Genomic DNA, 27,640 nt, shown 5'->3' with positions numbered 1-27,640 from the left:
CTTGCACACACATAACATACATATTAAAACACACACATAATTACACACACATAATTACACGCACATAATTACACACACATAATAACACACACATAATAATACACACACACACACACACACACACACACACACACACACACACAATAACACACACATACAAATACACATAATAAAAAACATAAAAAGACACACACAAAAATACACACATGATAACACACACACACACTCACACACACACACACACACACACACACACACACACACACACACACACACACACACACACACGCAGACAATAGTCTTAATAACACACACATAATAACACAGGTATCTGCTCTTTAGTACATGTGGGTGGCCCTTAAAAGGGCCTTTGGGTCAATAAGAGAGGCTTTTAGATGCCTGGAGAGCGTTGGTTTATCTGGACGTACCAGCGGGGCTCGGCCTGGATCTTGGGCACGATGCCCCCCTGCGCTACGATGACATTTTTAAGCAGCTCGTCCAGCTCCACATCTCGATGCATTGCCAGCTGTAGGTGACGAGGTGTAATGCGGCAGCTATTACGACGTAGGGCTGCGATGCCGGCGCCAACCAGGATCTCTGCAGTCATATACTCCATTACAGCGGCCAGGAACACTGGAGCATCAGAACTGAAGCGTCTGCCATAATTCCGTTTCCTCAGAATGCGGTGTATACGGCCAACTGGAAACTTCAGGCCAGCCCTGGATGTTCTGCTCCTGGCTGTGGCTCTTCTCTTTCCTCTCAGACTTTCTCTTTCTGACATGTTCACAAGAAACAAAAGGACTACTGCATAAAACAATAATCCAGAATGAACAGAGCAGGCGGCGGCTGCTATTTATACCCAGTGCTGCTCTCTGGTGCAATTCCAAGTGATTACCTCACAGTCAGCCTGACTATTACCTCAGGGGTGGTTCTAATTGGCTCTTCTGGGTGGTGCTGCTTTCTGATTGGTGGAATTCCAAGTCAGATTTATAATATTACAGTTAGAAAGAGATGTTTAATTTGCTTCATTTAAATGACCAGTAGTGCTGCCCTCTGATTGGTGGAAATTCAATTTAGCTTGAGGACATCACAAACAGCAGGAGATGTCCAGTTTTTTACCTCCTGACCCTTCAGTCCTGTATGTTATCCACCATCCTGCTCCTTAACTTTAACTTTTCTTAGTAAAACAAAAGCTATAACTGGACACCAGAATTCACTCAAATCCTATAAATCAAACTAGAGCCGCCACGTACAATCGGATATGGATTTCTATTCAAATCCAAATCAGTAAATACAAAGTGTTTTACCTCATGGGGTTCAGACACATTCAGTATAAAGAACTCACAGACAGGAATGGGGATAAATAAGAAAATATACATCACATTGTCCTGCAGTCTTCTTGATTTCTATAAATGGAGACATTTATCTCTTTCCCTCCATGTCCCTCACTATCATGGTTTCAGGGGCGCGATGAGGCCTCAGCAGACTCACAGATTTACCATAATTTATGACTGAAATTCACGCAAATTATGCTGCAACGTAACACCTGCTATTACACCACTTATTGTGCAAAAGTATAAAAAAAATTCCTCAAACGAAACGACCCGAATAATAATGTTAACGTGTTATTCATACCGCATGGTGACAAGTAAATGGCGTACATTTTGGGGGAATGGGAAAAAAAAAGCAGTTCCAAAAAAACTATTCTGCCGTTTATTTTTTACCGTGCAGCATGAATAACATGTTAACTTCATTATATGGTTGTTACGATTGTGTATTTTTGTAATACTTTTGCACAATGGGGGACTTCACAATGTGATCTATTGATCGCTTCCATAATGCTTTGGCATACCTAATAGGCATATAGTAATGGCAGGCCTGGGGGCCATTGTTAGAGCCCCGGCTGCATGGAACCAAGGGAGTGACAGAGGGAGCCCCAGTCACTATTGAAAATGGCAGGAATCAGAACTCTCTCTATTTTACAGCCCACACACTGCAATATGGATTAATAATACGTCCAAGTGCAGGAAGGGGTTAAATAGAGTTATAAGCTCTCCTGACATGTCTGTTTTGACACGCTCCAATGGCAAGGGGAATCAAAATACCCAGTTTTCAATTATTCATACTTTTCCAGGAAGAATTACAGAGGTACGGCACAGTACAGAATTCTAAGCAAAGATGCTCCCGAATTGTTATTTTATTGCGAATGCCAGTATTTACTAAAACAAACATCTCCGGACACGTTTAGGTCTAAAATTCTGTGCAGATTAATTTTTTACTATATCTTTATGGCGGTCAGAGCTCCGTTTTCATGACACAGAGCTCCGTAGATATGGATTTAAAGGGAATGTGTCGCTAGAAATTAATTTTTATTTTTTCAGTGAAACAGTTAGTATTTAAGTGATTAAACATTGTTTTAATTTTTTTAATTATAAATTAGATTCTTATTTATAACATTTCAATGTGCTGGTCACTAGAGGGAGCAATTCCCAAAATTGCAGCATTGCAATGTGGTAAAGCAACCTCATTGCTTTATGCTGCAAATTTGGTGTAGACACACACGCTCTAGGGAGCTCACACAATCCCCCCTCCCTTATCCTGACTAGTGCCAGGAGAAGGAGGTGGTTGAATCTTCTAATCCTCCTACACTGTGCATTCGCTCAGAAAATGGCGGCACACAGTGTAGGAGGATTAGATACAGTGGTAATCAGACAGTATAACACGAAAATAATACACACATCACATACACAAACATAACGTACCTGCTCCTGCCGCCGCTGCTGCCTCCGATCCTACTCCTCGCGTCTTCGCTGCCTGGAACATAAGTCCGGAAGCCGCGACCAGAAGAAGTCATCTTACTGTCCGGCCACGGCTTCCGGTCCACATGAAAATGGCGCCGGATGTCGCTCTGCCGAAGACCTTCCTTCTGGACTGTGTGGGAGCGGTGCATGCGCCGTTCCCACACAGACGGCGTACACTACAGTGAATGGAACGGCTCCCGTTCGCATTCTCTATGGGGATGTATGTGCTGTGTTCCATCTCTGTATGGGTCGCTAATCGACACATACAGAGATGGAAAAAAAAAATGGCAGCCCTCCTAGTGAAGTAAAAGTAAGAAAAAAGTACAACACAAAAACACAAATAAATAAAATTTATTTTAATAACATACTAAAAGCTAATTTATATTAAAAAAAATAATCCGTGACACCTTCCCTTTAAAATACAACATGCTGGCTGTATGCAGCTGCCACTAGGGGGAGCTTAGAAGCTTCCTGCATACTTTGTTATTACTGAGTTCTATGTATAACAGGAAGCAAGCTCCCCCTAGTGGTGCCTCACAATGTTCAGAGTCTCTGTCTGGGGAAGGGAACAAGTCCTGGATCCTGTTCAAAAGTTTCTCTGTACAGCAGTGTGAAGAAGGAAAGCTAGCGATGCTGCTATTAAAGGGTAAACTCATGAAGTCAACAAATTTTCTAATTAAAGTTGGATCGGTGATCATCTTATTGCCCGAAGTCCAACTTCAGAGACCCCTTCATATCTGCTGTTATTACCAGGAAGCCTGTGCCTAAGGCGACAGGAAGGAGAGGGCGACATCTCTATTCAAAGGAACGGAGTTAAATCGGAAGTTATACATCACACTGTCCTGCAGTCCTCTTGATTTCTAAAAATGCAGACATTTATTTATTTCCCTACAACACAGCTTTTTATACTTTACTATTGGTGTTGCATCATAATACTAGCCTGTTGCGCCAACTTTTTGGGAAAAAGAACCATTTAAGACACATTTATCATTGAAATACGTTAAAAACAGATGTATGCGACTTGCCCAGCAATGGGGGCTTGCCTATCGGGACAGGGGGCGTCTTGAGATGAGCCAAATTGCACCAAAATTGTGGCGCAACAAAGTGGTCTACAGTGTCAGCCAAGCGGTGGTATAACGTTAGACAGAAGTGCGTGACATTTATCATCCAGCATGAGCCGCTATGATAAATTTGGTGCATCTAGTCTAATTGATAGCTGTCTGAATTTAATGGGGTTCTTCAGGGGACCCGAAAAAAAACCAAGATGGTATTAGTAAATCTGCCCCTTTGTGTTTCAATTCTTCACCATCTTCATTGTCAGTGAATGGGAACACTCTTGTTTACATTCAAAGGCTGCAAACTCATACATACCTTGTCCTGCTCTCAGCTGAGAAGTGGATACAATTGAGTTCAGTGTGGACAATACCCTATGAGCTAAATACATCAGTAGCACAAATCTCTCTGGTAGTTTGCTACAATGTATCGGTCTGGGGTCCAGGCTGTGTAGCTCACAGAGCATTGTCTAGACTGGATACAATTGTGTTAGTAAATGTGTCCAATTAAGATTTTAGCACACATATGGGTGAAGTGGTGAGGGAGATAATATAATTATTAAACAGGATAAAGTTCATGCTCCCCTCCCTGTCGAGTCTATTTTGGCGTTAAGAACTACAGGGATTTTTTTCGGTTTTATGTCGCTGCATTCACAGAGTCGTCATTTATTTTTTATTTGGAGGAAGTGGCCGTGAGGCCGGAAAAAGCTAGAACAGGGTTTAGGGGGTCCCGTTCTAGAGATAGGTGCGGGTCCCGGAGGTGGGACCCGCATCTATCTGACATTTATGACATCTTTGATTGACTTTTCTTATTTTTTTGTAGGGGAATGGAAAAAAGAAGAAGCTATTCCTCCATTTTTCAGGCTGTAATACTCCGCTCTGTTGCTACGAGTGTGACGTCATTGTACAGTATGGAGCAGTGTAAGGAATCATGGGGATGCAGTGCTCACTAGAGCGCCACGGCCTCTTCAAACAGCTGATAGACGAAGGTGTTGAGAATAAGACCCCCACCAATCAGATATTGATGGTCTAACCTGGAGATACGTATAGGTTAACCGTAAGGGTATGTGCACACGATGAGAGGCTTTTACGGCTGAAATGACAGACTGTTTTCAGGAGAAAACAGCTGCGTCGTTTCAGCCGTAAATGCTCCTCCTCGTAATATACGAGGCGTCTGTGACGCTCGTATATCTTGAGCTGCTCTTCATTGAGTTCAATGAAGAACAGCTCAAATTACGTTGCAAAGAAGTGTCCTGCACTTCTTTGCCGAGGCAGTCAATTTACGCGTCGTCGTTTGACAGCTGTCAAATGACGACGCGTAAATTACAGGTCGTCTGCACAATACGTCGGCAAACCCATTCAAATGAATGGGCAGATGCTTGCCGACGTATTGTAGCCCTATTTTCAGGCATAAAACGAGGCATAATACGCCTCGTTTACGCCTGAAAATAGGTAGTGTGAACCCAGCCTAACTGTACGTGATGAGGGTCAAGGGGAAGTATGGAGCGAGCTCACGGGCTGAGCTCGCTCCATACACAGCGGACGACGGCTGTTACACGCAGCCGACACCTCCCTGCAATGAGCGGAATCAAAGTTCACTTTGATACCGCCCGATTAACATCTTAAATGCCGCAATCAATCGCGACTGCAGCATTTAAAGTGCTAGAATCAGGGGGGCCCCCTCAAACTCGCGATCACGCCCCCCCCCCCCGCGGCACGATTGGCCGTTTACAACGGTTGCTATGGTAGCCTGGGGGCCGAACAAGGGCCGGCAGGGCTTCAAAGGAGACTGTCAGAATCACGATATACTGCAATACATTAGTATTTCAGTAGATCATGCAAGCAATCCAACAATCACTGCTTCAAGTCTCCTAGGGGGACTAATAAAAAAGTAAAAAACAGTTAAATAAAGATTTTTATGTTCCAAAAACAATAAAATATTAAAAGTTTAAAAAAAACCTTTTCACATGTTATAAAAAATAAAAGTTAACATAACTGGTATCGCCCCGTCCGTAAAAGTCTGAACTATCACAATATAGCATTGTTTAACCCGCTCGGTGAATGCTGTAAAAAATATATATATATAAAACACGCAAATTGCTGTTTTTTGGTCACCTTAGCGCTCCAAAAAAATGAAATAGAAAATGATCAAAAAGTCGCATATACCCCAAAATGGTATCGGTGAAAACTACAGCTCACGCCGCAAAACTTAAGCCCTCACATCGCTAAATTGATGGGAACATAAAAAAGTTATGGCTCTCCGAACATGGCGACACAAAAGTTTTTTTTAATTTAGCAAATGGTTTTATTTTTTTTAAAATGGTAAAACATAAAACAAAACATATAAATTTGGTATCGCCATAATCGTATCAACCTGTAGAATAAGGTGAATACGTCGTTTTTACCGCCTGATGGACGCCGTAAAAACAAAACCCCCCAAAACATGACGTAATCGTTTTTTTGCCCATTTCACCCCACAAATATTTATCTTTCAGCTTCCCAGTACATTATGCGGTACAATAAATGGTGCTATGAAAAACTACAACTTGTTCCGCAAAAAACAAGCCCTCATATGGCGATATAGACGGAAAAATAAGAAAATTATAGCTTTTGAAAGGTGGGGAGAAAGAAACAAAAGTGAAAATTTTTAGTGAATACTTGTATTCCCAATAAATTCCCAATTCTGGAGCGTCTCTTCTTAGAACTGTGATGTGCCGTTCCGCTGTTACTCCTAGAAGTTTATTAATAAATTGACAAGTGGGTGTTACCAGTCCGCTTGTCAAAGGGGCGTGTCTCTTCTCAGTCAGCATTGATTGGGCATTGTCAGTCTGTGTAGGGACACACCCCCAACTGGTAACATCCAGTTTTCAATCCATTCATAAATCGCTACGAAATATAACAGAGGAACGATACAATGCAGAGTTCTAAGAAAAGAGGCTCCAGAATCGTTATTTTATGAGGAATACAAGTATTTACTAAAACAGACATGTCAGGAGAGGTGACAGGTCCCCTTTAAATAGAACCGGTCACCTGCCCAAAAAACTCCAGGCACCTTACTGATTCTGCCGCTTTTTATTTTTTTTTCTTCTAGCCCCCACCATTGCCGAGATATCAGTGCCGTTAGTTTTGGTGCCCAATATGCAAATAAGGTCTTTGACTGTCACTTGATAAGTGGTAACCGCCCACTTGACAGTCAAAGGCCTCATTTGCATATCAGACACTGGAACTAACGGCCCCGATATCTCAAGAATGGTGGGGGCTAGAAGAAGAAAAAAAAAGCATCAGAATCTACGAGGCGTCTGCAATCGAACAGATTTCAACTGCAGTTTTTTGGGCAGGTGACAGGTCCACTTTAAATAGCAAGTTATAAGCAATGTTATATCTGGCGGTCACAACAACAAGAAGAAAAGAAACGAAGTAGAAATATAGTGCGTTTATTGAGAGTTGTGTTCTTCGTTCCAGATTAGTAACTGTGAATTACAACAAGACGGATGATTACGAGTAGTAGAGGGAGTGACGCTCTAGTTTAGTCATTGACACCAATAACAAGAACTGGGCTTATTGATTTAATAATTAAAAGCAATAAATAAAAAAGATGATGAGAATAGTTCATCTCCTCAGTATAAAACAATGCTTGAACAATTTGTCCATCATTTTCAATAGTCTTTGGTCTAAGATACCAAAACAGCCACGTCCGGTGAGGATATAGACAATGAGAACGGCAGGGATCCATCTGCGCTGACTGCCCGGTACACATGCTGTTCTTTATCATGTTGAAGCTGTTCCCTGAGCTGTATTTCCTTCTCTAGGGTGGCTTTGGTACTCAATAGCTCCTCAGTCAAACACCTGCAACATAATGGAGAAGACCGGATTCATTCATAACATAATTACATGTGAAATTCCTTTAATCCGGCATCCATTATTCCATAAAGTCTGATAATCCAGCACAGAACTGCATTAAATGTAGAATTTCACAAGATTAGAAGCAGAGGCAGTGGTGGACCTATTATAGAGGCTGACCGAGTGACCACTAGGGGGCCCGTGGTGAGAAAGGGGCCCAGCACTGAACTGCTTCTCCTGCTTCATAGCGTTTTCCTGCAGCTGCCACTAGGGGGAGCTCATTGCATAGAGATTTTTCAACAGTTGTACAAATCCAATAGCTTCACAAATAGTGGCGGCAGACAGCCAGACGTTTATCATGGCGGGCAGGGGATTACAGCGAGCGAAGATTTATTAATGTATTTAGAATGAGTACCTGAAGAGTTAAAAGTTGATCACATATATATAGCACTGATCTGTGTATACAGCTCATCTGCCAAGCTGCATACATCAATGTAGAAATGTTAAAAAACCCATAAATAAATCAGTTGTGTCTTCATAGAAAGTACAGAGATCTGTGAAACTTGGTTCATTAGAGTGAATATCCAGGAGGAATAACAGAGGGACGGCGCAATGCAGACTTCACAATTGTGTGTTTCATTTTTCTGTTCTGTCATAAGAGCAAAAAATGGAATTCAAGCTGGTGACAGATCAGTCACACGATGGACCCCGTGACTTACAATGGGATCTGTCGAGTTTTGTTGTGGTGTACGGCGCTTTGACGGGCTAAATAGTGCTGCGTGCTGTGGTATGCTACCCGTCAAATGACAGAATTTGTGATGGAGGCTCCGACGCAGATGTGAAGATAGTTTAATTATATAAGGCAGGCAAGAATTTACTAAAACAGACATGTCAAAAATCTAGTAATGGCGCCATTCAATGCAGAACTCACACTGAAATGGTGGAGTGCTTCTGCGTCCGATCTTGAAGAGCTTCATTCTCCTGCTGGAGCATCTTCACTTTCTTCTCCAGTGAAAGGATTCTCTCCATCTGCCATAAGAACAACACATAGGATTTAGGACTTATAACCAGGGATAGACTGGGGTCCGGGGGTCCACCAGAAGAAATAATGCTGACGGCGTACCCCCCCCCCCCCCTTCTATATAGAACATGTTCACGTCCACTTATCGCCACATCCTATACTGGGCTGGTATCATTACACAGAGGGTAATATCATTAATAGGAGGTTCTGTAAGAATTGTTCCTAGCAGCAGATGATTGGCCACAAACGGGGTTATCTTCTGCTGGACCTATGGGTCAGAACCTGGGCCTGTCAGGCGATCCTCTGGTGGGCCAGTCCAACCTTGTACCTCATTCAGACCGCAATTTAGTGTCCTTTTACGGTAGCCAGACCCGGACCCCCCCCCATGTTCAACTAAACCGAACTTCGATAACTATAAATCTCCACGGTGATCTAACTTTGGGTGACTTCAGCCACGTGTGCAGCAGCATTACGGTTTAAATGAAGTCTAAGGGTATGTGCACACACACTAATTACGTCCGTAATTGACGGACGTATTTCGGCCGCAAGTACCGGACCGAACACAGTGCAAGGAGCCGGGCTCCTAGCATCATAGTTATGTACGATGCTAGGAGTCCCTGCTTCGCTGCAGGACAACTGTCCCGTACTGTAAACATGATTACAGTACGGGACAGTTGTCCCGCAGCGAGGCAGGGACTCCTAGCGTCGTACATAACTATGATGCTAGGAGCCCGGCTCCCTGCACTGAGTTCGGTCCGGTACTTGCGGCCGAAATACGTCCGTCAATTACGGACGTAAATAGTGTGTGTGCAAATAATCCAAGTTGATACTCTTAGGGTAAGAGGAACCGTTGTATGCAAGACAATTCATCAATTAAAGGGGCCCAGTAATATTTCATTTATAGAACATTATGGACTTTGGAATTTACAGTCAATTTTAATTCAGTCCCCCCTCCAAGCAAAAATCTTGGGTCACACAACTGTATAAGGTGGGGGGGGGGGGTGCAGCACAATCTTTGGCAGCATTTCACAAACCGGGTCCCCTGCGGTTCCTTGGCAGTCGTTTTACATTAGGGACCGCAAATGGATTTCAGCCTCGGATGTTCAGTATGGGGGCAGGAAAAGCAGACAACAAATCTAGACCAGAATATAGAATTATAGAAATAAATAACCCTTTTTTATAAATACCCCCATTATTGGAAATGGTTCTTAGATAAGGAATGAGCCGAATATAAATCAGGTCATTCCCTACAAGTTCCCTTCAGTCCGTCAGTAGACACGGCTGTTTTAGGACAGTCTGTGCCTGCAGAATGCAGTCAGCAGCTCTACTAGCAGATGACTTCTTCCAATAATAAAAGTACACTATATAGACAAAAGTATTCGGACACCTAACCCTAACACCTACAGGAGCTTTTATGACAACAAATCTAAATCCACGGACATTAATATGAAGTTGCCCCCCCCCCCCCTTTGCAGCTTCCACTCTTCTGAGAAGTCTTTCTACAAGATATTTGGGTGTCTGTGGACATTTTTAGCCATTCATCCTGAAGAACATTTGTGAGGTCAGACACTGATGTTGGAGGAGGGGGCCGGGCTCAGAATCTCCCTTCTAGTTCATCCCAAAGGTATTTAATGGGGTTGAGGTCAGGGCTCTCTGTGCGGCCGGTCAAGTTCTTCCACATCATACTCCCCCCACCATGTCTTTATGGACCTTGTGCACTGGGCGCAGTCATGCTGGAACAGAAAAGAGCCGAACCCCAAACTGTTCCCACAAAGTTGGAAGCTACAATTGTCCAAAATGTCTTGGTCTGCTGAAGAATTAAGATTTCCCTTCACTGGAACTAAGGCGTCTAGGCCGACCCCTGAAAAACATCCAATATAATTACCCCTCCTCTACCAAACTTTACATTTGGCACAATGCAGTCAGGCAGGTAACGTTCTCCTGGCATTCACCAAACCCAGACTCCTCCATCAGACCGTCAGATAGAGAAGCGTGATTCCTCACTCCACAGAACACGTTTCCACTGCTCCAGAGTCCAGTGGCGGCGACTTTACACCACTCCATCTGACGCTTGGCATTGTACTTGGTGATGTAAGGCTTGTGTGCAGCTGCTCGGCCATGGAAATCCATGTCATGAAGTTCCCGGGGCACAGTTTTTGTGCGGGTGTTAATACCTTAGGAGGTTTGTACTCTGCAGTCATCGAGTCCGCAGACCGTCGGCGACTTTTATTCACTATGTGCCTCAGCACTGGGCGACCCCGTTCTGTAACTTTATGTGGTCTGCACTTTGTGACTGAGATGCCTTAGTTCCACTTTACAATAATATCGCTCACAGTTGATCATGGAATATCTAGGGAGGGAAGAAATTTCACGAACCACGCTGGAATTCAGTGAACACCTTAGAACAACCCAATCTTTCACACGTTTGTAAAGGCGACTGCATAGCGAGGTGCTGGATTTTATACACCAGTGACAATGGGACTGAATGAAACACCTGAATTCAATGATTAAGAGGTGCATCCCAATACTTTTGTCTATGTAGTGTATATTAGAAGACTGCGGTGTATGACATACCCTGGGAGACCGGTGTAGGTTTTCCTGTTACTTTAACAAACATATGGCTATACAAAGTAGTGTGATCACATTACATCCGGCAGCCAAGGTCAACATAGGATACAACTCACCGTGACTTGCTGGTTCAGTAGCTTCTTGTCTTTTTCCTTGATCAGGTTGTTCTTCATCTCAATCACAAAGTATAAGCTGTGCAGCTCTTGTTCCCAGAACTCACCAGGGCTCCCATATTCCTTAGTAAATACCATAAAGGTGATATCATTACAGAACAAAGGAGAAGCATTGGCCTCGATGATGACTGCGCTATTTATAATACATATATACATATTCCAATGTTATGGAATTTTAATGACAAGTTCATTCTTGTATTCCCGAATGCTACCCTGAAAATACCAAAAGCAGAGTATAGACTGTGCCAATGATCTGTACAATGTACGTGGTATCCTTAAAGTGAATCTCCACCTTTTAAATACTTGTCATTTTTGGACACACCATTCTCTGCTGACTAATTTCTTAATATATCTTTATAGTGGTCAGCGCTTCATAACTCTGATACAGAGTTCCAAACCTTCTGCACAGCCATTTAGTTCAATTATAAAATTCTGACTACTTGCAGCCACCACTAGAGGGAGCTTACTGCATATTATTTTATTATTAGGTTCAATGTATAAACAGTATGCAGTAAGCTTCCTCTAGTGGTGACTGCAGATACTCAGTGTTATCGTTTAAGCCTAAGCCGATTTGGAGCGCTGTATTAGACAAGAAAGCTCCAACTACTATACAGATATAGTAAAAAAAAAAAAAAACAGAACATTTTCAAACTATCTAGATGAGTTGAAGGGGTTTTCCCATCAGAGACATTTATGACATATCAACAGGATGTCATAAATGTCAGATAGATGCGGGTCCCATCTCTGGGACCCGCACCTATCTCTAGAACGGGGCCCTCTAAACCCCGTTCTACTGATCGGTGTTGTGGCTGAATCGACCATGAACTACGGAAACAGCGTAGGTCGCTGAACTACGCTGTTTCCATAAGTCCCATAGAATTGTATGGTAACTACAGAAACAGCGTAGCTCGCATGCTACATTGCTTCCGGAACTGCCATTTACTACTACGGCTGTTACGGAAACAGCGTATCTCAGTGAGCTACGCGGTTTCCATAAGCCAAAGTCGGAAATCACACTCTTCAGCTACAACACAGCAGTAGAACGGGGTTTAGGGGGCCCGTTCTAGAGATAGGTGCCGGTCACAGAGGTGGGACACGCATCTATCTGACATTTATGACATAAATGTATCTGATGGGAAAACCCCTTTAAAACCAAATGGTATTCAAGGGTGGACGTTCACTTTAGAGCAATTTATGTAAAATTGTATAAACACACACGAAACCATTCAACATACCAATTATGTCAACAAAACCGGTAAATAACCTAATATGCATTAAATCAAACTAAGCAGATACCAGTGTCCAATCACAAGACACTGAAACAAACAGGCATTAGATAAGGCAGAGCGCACAAAGAGAAAAACGTAAACTTTTCATTTTTAAACTTTTGAACTTCTTCTTATAAAGAGGACTCCGGCCCTTTAAGCCTCCGCGTGCATGACTAAAGGGAGGCCTGGAATGCAAAACACACCTAAGTGTGAACAGATTATCAAAGGAATAGGATTACTGCATTGTGCACTAAAATAACCGCAATGTGAATAATAAACTAAGGGAATAAACAGAACACAGATCTTATTTAATCAGCTGAACAATTCTGATTTGCCAAGTGTAGGGATTAAAAAGTTCACGTACACCGCAAATTTATTTAGAAATGATGTAGTCTGTTTTTAGTAAATACTTGTTTTCTCCATAAAATAACAATGCTGGAGCATCTTTTCTTAAAACGCTGTGTTGGTCTGTCCCTCTGTTATTCCTCCTGGAAACATATGAATAAATTGACCACTGGGTATTACTGGATGTTCTTGTCAATAGGTTGTGTCCCTACACAGTATGACACGGTCAGCAATGATTGGACAGTGGAGGGACATACCCAACTGAGTAGGGAAACGGTAACAACCGTTGCAACGGTATGGATACATTTCCAGGGGGTGATAAAAGAAGAACAGAACAACACAGAGTTTTAAGAAAAGATGTGCCAGAATTCTTATTTCATTCGGAATACAAGTATTTGGTGAAACGGCCATACTAGGAGAGCGGACAGGTCCTCTTAAACTTAATTGGATTCTATGAATGGTCATTTCATACACAAGTGCCTAATATACATCTACTTACGAAATTGTTCCCTATATGTGATGTAGCATTACAATAACGGAGCAGGGAAAGAAAATTCCTAGCAGTTCTCATTCATGACAAGTTGTACTAAAACCGGATTATGCTGCTCCATAAGCAGAATACAGGCTGCTGTAAGTGGTGTCCTATTCTGCTGATTTGGGGAAATTGTTTGTGAAATCTGTATATTTGGGCTCTTTTCCCTTTGCGGATATCTTTAAATGTAGGTGTTCTTTCTCTCTGCTTGCTGACTAAGCAAGCTCTTCCTGGTATGATGTAATAGCAGTGCTGTGTGCTCTGAATTGATAAGCTGTCTCCCCCTCATGCTGTTTCACTGAAACTCCGAAGCAGAGACTGCAGCTGCATCCCCCTCCTCCGTCTAGTCTTTGAGGCCTCATGCACATGACCGTAAGAGATTTTACTGTCCGCAAATACAATTCCGACGGCTACGTCAGCAATTGCGGAAGCGCCCATAGACTTCTATGGGCGAGTCTGTGCCGCAATTGTGGACAATAGGACGTTCTATATTTTGCAGATCTTTTTCACGGCCCGGACATACATCCAAAAATATACGGAAAGGTGTCTATGGCCTATAGAAATGAATGGGTCCGCAATTTCACCCGTAATTACGGATGAAAATTACGGTCGTGTGCACGGGGCCTTACACTAGACAGACTTTTTGAAGACTAAAGAGGTTTCTGAACATTTACAAGGAGGGAAAAGTTTTGTATATTCATATATACTACATTTACTAGATATCTGCTTCCACCACCGCTGCTGGCAGTACTAGACAAAAATCTGAAGACCTGTTGGTGCCAAAATATCCGGAGATTGTTTTTGTCTGAACTGGCGGAGGCCCTGTTCACACGGTGTATTTTTGCAGGCAGAAAAAAAATCTGCCTCAGAATTCCTACAGGAATTTGGAGTCAGATTTTTAACTGCCTGCACTTATTTTTTTTCAGTGTTTTTCACCTACAGCCATTGAAGCTAATGTAAGGACTGCGGGCAAACAACGCTGCCAAAAACGCTCAGAAACGAGCACCGCAGTTTTTTTCCTTACTTTCTCCAACTGATTCAATAGATCAGAGGCGGAAATAAAGGACATTCCGTTTTTTTTCCCCGCGAGCAGCCAAAATCTGCCCAGGAGAAAAAACGCCTTTGCCCCCCATTGAAATCAATGGGAGGACGAATTTGCCCTTTTTTTGGCGCTGATTCTGACGCAGTTTCCGCTGAGCCCAATAGTGGAAGCTGGTTATTATTAACCCCTTCCCGCTCCTTGACGTACTATTACGTCATGGCAGCTGTATAGTTCGCGCTCCATGCCGTAATAGTACGTCTCGGGAGTAACGGCCGTTTCGGCCGTCCTCCCGACACATACAGGAGCTGTGACGCTGCTGTCTCGTACAGCAGCTGTCACAGCTCCTACAGCGGGGACCGATCGCTGTGTCCCCGCTGATTAACCCCTTAAAAGCCGCGTTCTATAGAGATCGCGGCTTTTTAGGGGTTAAGCTGCCATCGCCGGCCTGCTACGCGATAGCGGCCGGCGATGGTGACTATGGCAACCGGACACCAAACAATGGCGTCCGGCTATGCCATAGACGGAAGCCTAGTGGGTCCTGACAACGTCAGGACCCACTATGCTTGCTGTCAGTGAGTAGCTGACAGTTCTAATACACTGCACTACGCATGTAGTGCAGTGTATTAGAATAGCGATCAGGGCCTCCTGCCCTCATGTCCCCTAGTGGGACAAAGTAATAAAGTGAAAAAAAAGTTAAAAAAAGATGTGTAAAAATTAGAAAATAAAAGATTTAAAAGTAATAAAAGTAAAAATCCCCCCTTTTCCCTTATCAGTCCTTTATTATTAATAAAAATATATAAACAAACAAATAAACTATACATAATTGGTATCGCCGCGTCCGTAACGGCCTGAACTACAAAATTATTTCATTATTTATCCCGCACGGTGAACGCCGTAAAATAAAATAAATAATAAACCGCACCACAATCACAATTCTTTGGTCACTTCACCTCCCAAAAAATGGAATAAAAAGAGATCAAAAAGTTGCATGTACCTAAAAATGGTACTGATCAAAACTACAGTTCGTTACGCAAAAAATAAGTCCTCGCACGGCTTTATTGATTGAAAAATAAAAACGTTATGGCTCTTAGAATAAGGTAACACAAAAAGTGAATGATTGTTTACAAAACGTATTTTATTGTGCAAACGCCATAAGACATAAAAAAAAACTATAAACATCTGGTATCGCCGTAATCGTATCGCCCCGCAGAATAAAGTGAATATGTCATTTATAGCGCACGGTGAACGCTGTAAAAAAAAACGAAAAAAAAACAATAGTAGAATTGCTGTTTATTAGTCACCACGCCACCTAAAAATAGAATAAAAACTGATCAAAAAGCCGCATGCACCCCAAGAAAACTACAATGGATTCCTCAAGGGGTCTAGTTTCCAAATTGGGGTCACTTTTGGGGGGTTCCCAATGTTTTGGCACCACAAGACCTCTTCAAACCGGACATGGTGCCTAATAAAAAAGAGGCCTCAAAATCCACTAGGTGCTCCTTTGCTTCGGAGGCCGATGCTTCAGTCCATTACCGCACTAGGGCCACATGTGGGATATTTCTCTAAACTGCAGAATCTGGGCAATACGTATTAAGTTGTGTTTCTCTGATAAATCCTTTTGTGTTATAAAAAAAATGGTATAAAGAGGATTTTCTGACAAAAAAAAAATGTAAATTTCACCTCTACTTTGCTCTAAATTTTTGTGAAACACCTAAAGGGTTCATAAACTTTCTACATGCTGTTGTGAATACTTTGAGGGGTCTAGTTTCTAAAATGGGGTATTTGATAGGGGTTTCTAATATATGGGCCCCTCAAAGCAACTTCAGAACTGAACTGGAACCTAAAAAAATAAATAAATGAGGCAATACTTCGCTTCTTACATTATACTGATAATGAGCCGTGCCCACCCCGCGATGACCCCAGTTTTGACCGTTTGTCTAAACGGAGACCCTTATTAGACCGTTCCAGTGCCCGGTTTTCCCAAGCATACACCCCCGAGAAGTGTATTTCTATTGATGAGTCCCTGGTACATTTTAAAGGGAGGGTTCAATTCCGCGAGTACCTGCCGGGTAAGAGGGCAAGGTATGGCGTGAAGATGTATAAGCTGTGAGAGTGCATCAGGGTATACCTACAGGTTTAGGATATATGAAGGAAAGGCCACCCCCAAACCAGACTGCATCCTGGACTACAATAGGTACATGGGAGTGATGGACTTGTAAGATCAAGCCCTGAAGCCCTACAGCGCCATGCGGTGTGGTATAAGAAGCTGGCCGGGAACATCATATAGATGGCTTTGTACAATGCGTACGTGCTACGTCGATGTGCAGGCCAGACGGGAACTTTCCTGGAATTTCAAGAGGTGATTATCAAGAACCTAATCTTTAGGGACCAAGAAGGGGGGGCACCCAGTACTTCTGGAAGCGAGCCCACACGCATCGTACCAGGGCAACACTTTCCAGGGGAAGTTCCCCAAACTGGCAAGAAGGGAAAAAGTCAAAAGAGGTGCAAAGTCTGCTATAAGAGGGCGATAAGGGATGACACAATATATCAATGTGACACGTGTCCCGAATAACCAGAGCTCTGTATGAGTGTTTTAAAATTTATCATACATCCCTTGGTTTATAATTTACCCCAATTTTACTTACCCTGATGCACTCCGCACAGCTTATCCCCCCTAGTCTTTCCCCTCTGGGCCCTGCTGTGTGTCCAGGCAGCTGATAACAGCCCCATGTAGGGTATTGCCATACCCGGGAGAACCCACATTACAGTTTATGGGGTGTAGGTCTCCGGTCAAAATGGCCACTACACCTCTAGATGAATGCCTTAAGGGTGTAGTTTTTAAAACGGGGTCACTTCTTGCGGGTTTCAACTGTACTGGTACCTCAGGGGCTTCTGCATACATGACTTCGCACTAGAAAATCCCGAGTAGGCCAAATGGTGGTCCTTTCCTTCTGAGCCCTCCCATGGGCCCAAACGGCAGTTTATCACAACAAATGGGGTATTGCGGCACTCAGAACAAATTGCGCAACAGAATGGGGTATTTTGTTTCTTGTGAAAATAAGAAATTTTCAGCCAAAACTACATATTATTTGACAAAAATAATTTTGTTTTCATTCCCAGCCCAATTCAAATAAGTTCTGTGAAGAAACTATGGGGTCTAAATGGTCACATTACCCATAAATGAATTCCTTGAGGGGTGTAGTTTCCAAAATGGGGTCACTTCTGGTGGGTTTCCATTGCTTTGATACCTCTGGGGCTCTGCAAATGCGACATGGCACCCGAAAACCAATCCAACAAAATCTGTACTCCAAAGAACACACAGCGCTCCTTCCCTTCTGAGGCCTCCCATGGGCCCAAACGGCAGTTTATTGCCACAAATGGGGTATTGATGCACTCAGGAGAAATTGGGCAACAAAATTGAGTATTTTGTTCCCTGTGAAAATAAGAAATTTTGGTAAAAAATTACATCTTATTGGAAAAAATGACATTTTTTTCATTTCAGAGCCCAATTCAAATACGTGCTGTGAAAAAAATGTGCGGTCAAAATGGTAACAACAACCCTAAATGAATTCCTTGAGGGGTGTAGTTTACAAAATGGGGTCACTATTGGGGGATTCCTACTGTTTTGACACCTCAACACCTCTTCAAACCTGGCATGCTGCCTAAAATATATTCTAATAAAAAAGAGGACTCAAAATGCACTAGGTGCTTCTTTGCTTCTAGGGCTTGTCTTTTAGTCCAAGAGCGCAGTAGGGCCACATGTGGGACATTTCTAAAAACGGCAGAATCTGGACAATACATATATAGTAGTGTTTCTCTGGTAAAACCTTCTTTGTTACAGAAAAAAAATTGAATAAAATTGAAATTCAGCAAGAAAAATGAAATTTGCAAATTTCACCTCCACTTTGCTTTAATTCCTGTGAAATGCCTGAAGGGTTAAAAAAACTTTCTAACTGCTGTTTTGAATACTTTGAGGGGTCTAGTTTTTAAAATGGGGTGTTTTATCAGGGTTTCTAATACATAGGCCCCACAAAGCCACTTCAGAACTCAAGAGGTACCTTAAAAAAAAGGCTTTTGAAATTTTCTTAAAAATATGAGAAATTGCTGTTTATGTTCTAAGCCTTGTAACGTCCAAGAAAAATAAAAGAATGTTCAAAAAACGATGTCAATCTAAAGTAGACATATGGGAAATGTGAACTAGTAACTATTTGGGGTGGTATAACCGTCTGTTTTACAAGCAGATGCATTTAAATTCTGAAAAATGCAATTTTTTCAAAATTTTCTCTAAATTTTGCAATTTTTCACCAATAAACACTGAATATATCGACCAAATTTTACCACGAACATGAAGCCCAATGTGTCACGAGAAAACAATCTCAGAATCGCTTGGGTAGGTTTAAGCATTCCGACGTTATTACCACATAAAGTGAAATATGTCAGATTTGAAAAATGGGCTCTGAGCCTTAAGGCCAAAACTAGGCTGCGTCCTTAAGGGGTTAAAGAGGCTCTGTCACCACATTATAAGTGGCCCATCTTCTACATAATGGGATCGGCGCTGTAATGTAGATTACAACAGTGTTTTTTATTTAGAAAAACGATAATTTTTGACGGAGTTATGACCTATATTAGCTTTATGCTAATGACTTTCTTAATGCCCAACTGGGCATGTTTTTACTTTTTGACCAAGTGGGCGTTGTGGAGAGAAGTGTATGACGCTGACCAATCAGTGACCAATCAGCGTCATACACTTCTCCCCATTCATTTAACCGGTTAAGGACTAGGCTGTTTTACAGCTAAATGACCAGAGCAAATTTCACAATTTTGCTATGCGCTTCTTTAGATGACTATAACTCAGCAGGTGAATAAAGTTCATCTTTGAATTTTACACTCTTTTTAAAGGACAGATAGGGCTTTGTTTTAGTGGCATTTGTCAGTATATATCATTTTTATTTTTTTCTCTAAAGTGGGCAAAATTGGAAAAAAATGCAAGAATTTAGCAATTGCGTCAGTTTATGCTAGCATTTTTCACACACGGTATGGACCACGGACAAAATTAATCTCCTTTCCCATTCTTCCACTTCTCCCGTGCATGGGGATACCAAATATGTGAGCCTTATTCACTGTGCGGGCATGTGCCAGGGCTTGGCATAAAAGGAGGCTTTTTGGCCTTTTCGGTCCAGGAATTCTGCACTTGATTTTATAGCCGCATACTGTTTTCTGGGGGGCCTAATGCTGCTGAAACATTAGAAACACCCCATAAACGACTTCATTCACACAAGTAGACCCCACAAGGTTTCCTTCAAGGGGTTTATCATATTTTTAGACAGTCCAGTTTTCTTCTGAAAGTTTCTTGAATAAGATGGAACAAAAAAAAATCAGCTATTTTTTAGCAAATGCGTCAGTTTATGCTAGTATTTTTCACACACGGTATAGACCACGGACAAAATTCATCTCCTTTCACGTTCTTCCACTTCTCCCGTGCATGGGGATACCAAATATGTGTGCCTTATTCACTGTGCGGGCATGTGCCAGGGCTTGGCATAAAAGGAGGCTTTTCGGTCCAGGAATTTTGCATTCGATTTTATAGCAGCATACGGTTTTCTGGGGGGTGTAATGCTGCCGAAACATTAGAATCACCCCATAAATGACTTCATTCACACAAGTAGACCCCACAGGGTTTCCTTCAAGGGGTTTATCATATTTTTAGACAGTCCAGTTTTCTTCTGAAAGTTTCTTGAATAAGATGGAACAAAATAAAATTACCTTTCTTTTTAACAAATGTGTCAGTTTATGCTAGCTTTTTCACACACAAAATGGACCACGGACAAAATTCATCTCCTTTCACGTTCTTCCACTTCTCCTGTGCATGGGGATACCAAATATGTGTGCTTTATTCACGGGCATGTGCCAGTGCTTGGCATAAAAGGAGGCTATTTGGCCTTTTCGGTCCAGGAATTCTGCACTTGATTTTATAGCCGCATACTGTTTTCTGGGGGGCCTAATGCTGCTGAAACATTAGAATCACCCCATAAATGACTTCATTCACACAAGTAGACCCCACAAGGTTTCCTTCAAGGGGTTTATCATATTTTTAGACAGTCCAGTTTTCTTCTGAATGTTTCTTGAATAAGATGGATCAAAATAAAATTAGCAATTTTTTAGCAAATGCGTCAGTTTATACCAGCATTTTTCACACACGACATAGACCACGGACAAAATTAATCTCCTTTCACATTCTTCCACTTCTCCTGAGCATGGGGATACCAAATATGTAGGCCTTATTATCACATAGAGAAGTAGGAGGGCGGACGATAGAAGAAGATTATTTCACAAATCGCTTTTTTTCAAAGCTGGTTTTACAAAACTCAGAGTTTCTATAACACGTCCAAAATATCTGCTCTTGAAGCAGAAATCCCAAAATATTCATCTAGGGGTATAATGGGAATTTATTTTTTGGGGTTTTCTAAAATAAGAAATTGCAGGTTTATGCAAATGGAGCTCTCCAGCAGATGAACTTTAGAGAATATGCAAACATGACATCCACCCCCCACCCACCCATTCCCTCCCTCACCCTTGGAGTAAAATCAGGGGAAAAATAAAAACGTAATGTAGGGCAAATATATTTTCAACGAATTAACTAAAATCTAATAATGCAGAACAGTGTGGTATTTTTTAAAACATGGCTCAATGCACAGGCCTGGTTGTGAGGGACATGAGGGACAGAAATATCGGGAATCTTTGCGGTGCCCGTCTTTTCTGCAGACGCGGCACTTTTTCTGGGGGTTGCTTCTGGTTGGTGTTGGGGGAATCCGACTGATGAAGTGTCTTTCAGTCAGTCGCGTGACATCCTCAGACTGGGGGCATTCTCGGGTGTCCTGAACATCAAAAATGAGGCCTTCAATAATTTTTTCCTGGAAATCCAGGTATGTGTCTCTGCCTCTGTTTTTTTTGTAGAGCACAAATGAGTTGTGGATGGCCACCTGTAACAAATAAATGGCCACCTTTTTGTACCAGGTTTTAGTTTTGCGTTTTACTAAATAGGGCTGTAAAACCTGGTCGCTTAAATCCACCCCCCCCCCCATGTACTTGTTATATTCGGACACGCTCACTGGTTTGTGCTTGTCCGATGTTGCCCCCCTTTCCCTCACTGCCACTGTTCCTGCGGTATGAATCGTGCTTAGCACATACACATCTTTGCGATCCCTGAACTTGAACGCCAGCAATTCTTCAGATGCATAAGCACAGGAGTCCCCCTTTACCATGCGCTTCCCCACTAATTGCTGTGGAAAACCAATTCTGTTTTTGCGCATGGTACCACATGCCCCAGTCCTTGCAGCATGCAAATGCCTAAACAGGGGCACACTGGAATAAAAATTATCACCGTACAGGTGGTACCCCTTGTGAAGCAGAGGCTGCATTATCTCCCACAAGATCTTACTGCTGGTGGAAAGATCAGGGGGGCATCCAGGAACATTTATTGTGCGGTCCCGCCCTTCATAAATCCTGAAGGCGGTGGTATATCCTGACCCGCTTTCACACAATTTGTAGAGCTTAACCCCATATCTTGCCCTTTTGGAAGGTAGATATTGGCGAAAGCTAAGTCTTCCATGAAAGTTGAGGAGGGATTCGTCCACACTTACATTCTGCTCAGGGGTGTAGAGTTGCAGAAATAAATTATTCAGGGAATTTATTAGCGGTCTTATTTTGAACAACCGATCGCGGTTTGCATCGGTACTTGGGGGGGCCTGTGCGTTGTCATTGAAGTGGAGGAACCTCATTATTGTCTCATAACGAGACCTGGGCATTACTGCAGAATATACTGGGGTGGCTTGGGCGGGTCTTGTTGACCAGTAAGACCTAATGGAGGGCTTTTTGACAATACCCATATTTAGGGTGAGCCCCAAAAAAATTTTTAATTCCAGCAAATTGGTGGGTGTCCAATCTCTGGCATGGGTGGATGAAGGTTTCTGCATTATATATTGAGTGGCATATAAATTTGTTTCGTGGACAATCTGATTTAGGATGTCGTCCGTTATAAATAAATGGAAGTAATCCATTTGGACAAAATTTGTATTGTCCACGGTTATGCCAGGAGTGGCAGTAAATCCGTGGATTCTAGGCCCAAAAGATGGGGCAGGTGCCCATACAAGAGCCTGGACTGAAGGGACCAGGCTGTCCCGTGCTACAGCGCTACTTGGCCCTGCGCTTTCAAGTTCTGCAGTTTCAACTGCATCAGGGACAACGTCCCCTGAAGATGAACCTGAAGTGACGCTGTCATCGTCACTACCTAAAACAGGTTCCATCTCGGACGCCATCTCTGATGCGGTCTCCGACTCAGACCACAGCATGGCGTATGCCTCCTCGGCGCTAAACAACTTCCTCGCCATAACGTAACTAACACTAACTAAACAAATTGTTTTTTTTTTATTTATTTTTTTATATAAAACACACAAACTAACTGCTATATATATCTACACTACCGCTAACAAAAAAATAAACCGCTATTGCTATATATATTATATATATGTGGATATATATATAATTATATACTCCCTACCTGCCTATTCTAATAGAATAAAAGATAGAAAGGTAGATAGATAGAAAAAAAGATAGATGGATAGATAGATTGTATAGATAGATAGAAATCTATCTATACAGAGAATGTTTTAGAGTGTAACTGTATTGTTTGTGTAACTGTAACTGTAATCTTCTGGCAGCAATTCTCCCGAGTCTCTTCTTCTCCTCAAACTGAAACAATGTTTGAGGAGAAGAAAAGAGGCAGGAGATTTACTGCCAGAAAAGTCAAAATAAAACAAATGTGGTCGCTGTGATAGGTTTTCACAGCGACCACATGTTCAGGGACCATCAGATTGGTCCCTGATACCCTGCCCAGTGCCCAGAGCTGTTGGTAACAGCGTGGACACAGGGCTGTGTGCACTCGATCGCGTGCACACTGTTTTCTATGCAGAAATGCATGTGATCGCTGTGATTGGTTGTCACAGCGATCACATGTTCAGGGGCCAAAAGATTGACCCCTGACATTCTGCCCAGTGCCCATGGCTGTTAGCAACAGCCAGGGCACAGAGCTGTGTGCACGCGATCGCGCGTGCACAGTCTCTGAAGTGCCGCCGTAAATAGTCTATACGGCGGACTTTAGAGACCCTGACCGCTGGCCGTATATTTACGGCCAGCGGTCGGGAACCTGTTAATCAGCACATAGTGATCTTACTCACACATTAACGTTACTGAAGTGTCTTGAGAGTGAATAGACATTGCCTCCAGCCAGCCAGGACGCAATACCTATTCACAATTCCGACACTTCGGTAACGTTGGTGTGGGACTTAATGACAGCAAGCGTAATCTCGCGAGATTATGCTTGCTGTGCTGTAAGTCCCACACAAACTTTACCGAAGTGTCGGGATTGTGAATAGGCATTGCGTCCTGGCTGGCTGGAGGCAATGTCTATTCACTCTCAAGACACTTCAGTAACGTTAATGTGTGAGTAAGTGACTGCACATCATGATCTCGCAAGATCACTATGTGCGGAGTACATGAATGGGGAGAAGTGTATGACGCTGATTGGTCAGCGTCATACACTTCTCGCCACAACGCCCACTTGATCAAAAAGTAAAAACACGCCCAGTTGGGCATTAAGAAACTCATTAGCATAAATCTAAAATAGGTCATAACTATGTTAAAATTGATCATTTTTCGAAATAAAAAAACACTGCTGTAATCTACATTACAGCGCCGATCACATTATGTAGGAGACAGGGCACTTATAATGTGGAGACAGAGCCTCTTTAAACAAAGTAACAAACTTTCATTGACTTTGTACCTTAATGTGCCTCTCGTAGTTTTGTTTCAAGGCCGACTCCTCACTTTGCTGAATTTTTTGTAAGAAAGAGTCCAACTGGCTTTTAAGGTCAGTGATGGTTTCCTATAAAAAGTAGATTTAATATTTTATTTACACATTATTATTAACCCCCTTTAACCCTTTCAGGTCTCAGCCATTTTTGTGATTTTAGCTGTCATTTTTTCCTCCCCACCTTCCAAAAGCCATAACTTTTTTTATTTTTCCGTCGATATAGCCGTATGAGGGCTTGTTTTTCACTGCGCCATTTATTGTACCATATAATGTATTGGAAACTGGAAAAAAATTATTTGTGTGGTAGAATAGGAAAAGCGATTCCTCAATCTTATAAGTGGTTTTGTTTTTATGGCTTTTACCCTACGGTAAAAATGGCAAGTTAACTTTATTGTACCAGTCAATACGATTACGGCGATACCAAATTTTTATGTTTTACTACTTTTACAAGAAGAAGCAAATTGTTGAAAATAAAAATGTGTGGGTTTTTCCCGTCATATTCTGAGAACCACTTTTTTTTTTTTTCCGTCGATGGAGCGGTATGAGGGCTTATTTTTTGCGGGGCGAGCTGTAGTTTCTATTGGTCCGATTTTGGGCTACATGAGACTTTTTGATCACTTTTTATTTAATTTTTTTGTGGGATATGAAGTGACCAAAAATCAGCGATTCTGGCGGTTTTATTTTTCCGTCAATGGAGATGTGTGATTGCTTGTTTTTTTGCAGGGTGACCTGTGGTTTTTGTTTGGGGTACATAAGACATTTTGATCACGGTTTACTTTTGTTAACCAGAAAACATCAGTTCTAGAATTGTTTTTCTTCTTTTACTGCATTCGCCGTGCAGGATAAATAACTAAATATTTGAATAGTTCGTTACAGTCACGGAGATACCAATTAATGTTTCTTTTCTGTATTATTTATATAAAAAATAATAATGGCTTAGATGCGGTTTATCAAAGACCACGAAACCAGCACTTCTCTTCCGGTCAAAGATAAATTGACCGGAAGGGAAGTGGTTAATTTTTCACAGCTTACTGTAAGTGAGGCCTTTTCTTGTTCAAAGTTTTTCTGCAGCTCTGTGGAAAAAACGAAAAGTATTATTATTTCCATTCAAACACTAGGAAAATATAAAACACAACACAAAACCTACACGACACAGAACACAACTATTAGAAGGTCATTATAATAAGCGAATAACTACTAATAACTAATTATATTTTCTTTCCATTAAAGGGTCACTATTATATCATGTTTTCTTGATCTCTCACTTGACGTTTGCAGGAAAGCCGGGAAACACGAGGCAACCGTACGACATCCAAAGTATTTCCCGCCCAGCTGTGACAGAGAAGCTTTGGGCGCTGTATGGTTACTGGACCTCCCAATATGCTGGATGCGTCACCCGCCATCACTTCCAACTTCGAGCAGGAGATGCGGTGACCCGTTACATTTTTATAAAATGTACCTAGTTATCTTTACTGCCAGAATCGGAGTACCTAAGGTCCGGTACACCAACTGTTGCAATATCATAGTGTTTAACTCCTTCTTGATATGCACAATGCAGGCAGCGGTGCTTTAACGCACTGTGCCGTAGATTTATGGGGCAGTGATGGCTTTAGTGATGTACAGCAGACACCCCGCTGCAACACCCGGGATCATTGCCATTTGACCCCTTAGATGCCATAGTCAATAGCAACCACAGCACCTTAGTGGTTTGACAGAGGGAGTGGGCTACCTAGGTCACTCCATCTGTATTCCCATGATGCTATTTGTAATGGAGTCCAAACGACTAAATGAATGCCGTGCTCTCTAGCTCCCCCTGCTGTCTGTTCTTATCACGATAGTGGAGGATTGAGAAGTATCAATACACATGACAGTACAAGTTGTCACCTTCCCATTATCCCTTTGTCACCTGAAACTACTTGGCAGCCATAAAAAGGAGGTAGTAGACCGTATCCAATCAGGTGAAAAAAACTTAAGGCTACATTTTTATTGGTACATCCAACATGGTATCCAATTAGATGTACCAATAAAAATATATGCTTTTTTTAGTTGATTGGATACGGTCTACTACTTCTATTTTGTATACTTTTGGATCTCTAAAGGTACGAACACACACAGCGTAAACACTGCGGATTTTCCCCAACGGATTCATTGCGGAAAATCGACAGCGTATTACAGTAGCAGCAGTGTGGGTGAGATTTCAAAAACGCACATAAATTCACCTGCATGTCAATTATGCTGCGGAATCGCCGCTCTTCTGTAGCGGGTTTTCCAATTGAATTCAATGGAGTGCTTAAACCGGCAGCAAAGTGGAGTGTGTTGCGACATTTGCGGCGGAATCACAGCGATTCCGCTGCAAAAAGCGCAAGAAAAAAAAAGTTATATTTACCCAGAGTTCCCTACTTCTTCTCCAGTCCGGCCTCCTGGGATGACAATGTGGTGCGATTTTTCAGATGGCATTCCCTGCGGTATTCAGGGCGGATACGCGGCGAAGCTTGACGCAGCGTATACCCCCAGAACACGCTGTGTGTTCCTACCCTTAGCGTGTGCTGCTGTTGCTCTATTTTCAGCTGTAACTACTTCGTGTCACAAGGAGGGTGAAATTGGTTGCTAGTCAAACAAATGGTCTTTTGGGCAATTTTCCACTTCTTGTGACACCCTATCGCTGCAGAGGACAATGGGACAACATGAAGGTGGACAGCCGCTGCACCCTGTACTGACTTCGGAGTATCCATACCGATCAGCTGTGGCATATGGCTTCACTTCTGCCTGGTATTTCGACTATAAGGCACATACACTTTGACATACTTTTATACCAAATGCATTTAAAAGTCTGAAAAACACAATATTTTATTTTACCTGCAATTTTCACATCCATTTCAGCTTTTATCTCTGACGCCCTTTCTGAAAGACGCTGCTCCGTTTCCGCATCGGCATCTTTCTTAGCCTGTAAAAACAAACATTTGTAAACTTTTACCAAGAAACATTGAAGTCATAAACTAGTAAAGTATAAAGCACTTGTACTTTTTATCTGCTTCAGAGGCATCTGCAGGAAAACTTTATCATATATGTTAAAACTTTCCTCATAACCCATTGGGTGCCAAAGCTTCTATGAAAATTCACATGGCCAACA

General features: G+C 42.2%; 2 protein-coding genes across 3 annotated transcripts in view; both read right to left on the bottom strand.

Moving 5' to 3' along the window:
• Positions 1 to 391: 391 nt before the first annotated feature.
• LOC142750298 (histone H2A-like) lies at positions 392 to 781 on the bottom strand. Its single transcript, XM_075859291.1, has one exon. It carries the CDS (start codon positions 779 to 781, stop codon positions 392 to 394), a length of 390 nt encoding a protein of 129 aa, XP_075715406.1.
• A 6,490-nt stretch (positions 782 to 7,271) lies between these two features.
• The window catches only part of CCDC69 (coiled-coil domain containing 69), a 44,402-nt gene continuing 24,033 nt past the window's right edge, over positions 7,272 to 27,640 (bottom strand). The window contains exons 4-9 of one of the 2 annotated variants that reach the window (XM_075859890.1): positions 27,367 to 27,454; positions 25,543 to 25,583; positions 24,481 to 24,582; positions 11,399 to 11,518; positions 8,625 to 8,722; positions 7,272 to 7,699 (exon numbers count right to left, since the gene is read on the bottom strand). In XM_075859890.1, the coding sequence (XP_075716005.1) occupies positions 7,525 to 7,699; positions 8,625 to 8,722; positions 11,399 to 11,518; positions 24,481 to 24,582; positions 25,543 to 25,583; positions 27,367 to 27,454 (624 nt within the window). In that variant the 3' untranslated portion in view covers positions 7,272 to 7,524. The remainder of the gene's footprint in view (positions 7,700 to 8,624; positions 8,723 to 11,398; positions 11,519 to 24,480; positions 24,583 to 25,542; positions 25,584 to 27,366; positions 27,455 to 27,640) is intronic. The other variant, XM_075859891.1, reaches the window with a different exon arrangement.

This window comes from Rhinoderma darwinii, chromosome 3 (genome assembly GCF_050947455.1).
Source record: "Rhinoderma darwinii isolate aRhiDar2 chromosome 3, aRhiDar2.hap1, whole genome shotgun sequence".
Classification (NCBI taxonomy): Eukaryota; Metazoa; Chordata; class Amphibia; order Anura; family Rhinodermatidae; genus Rhinoderma; species Rhinoderma darwinii.
Note: the sequence above shows the minus strand (reverse complement) of the source record. Positions and strands in the feature narration are given on the sequence as shown.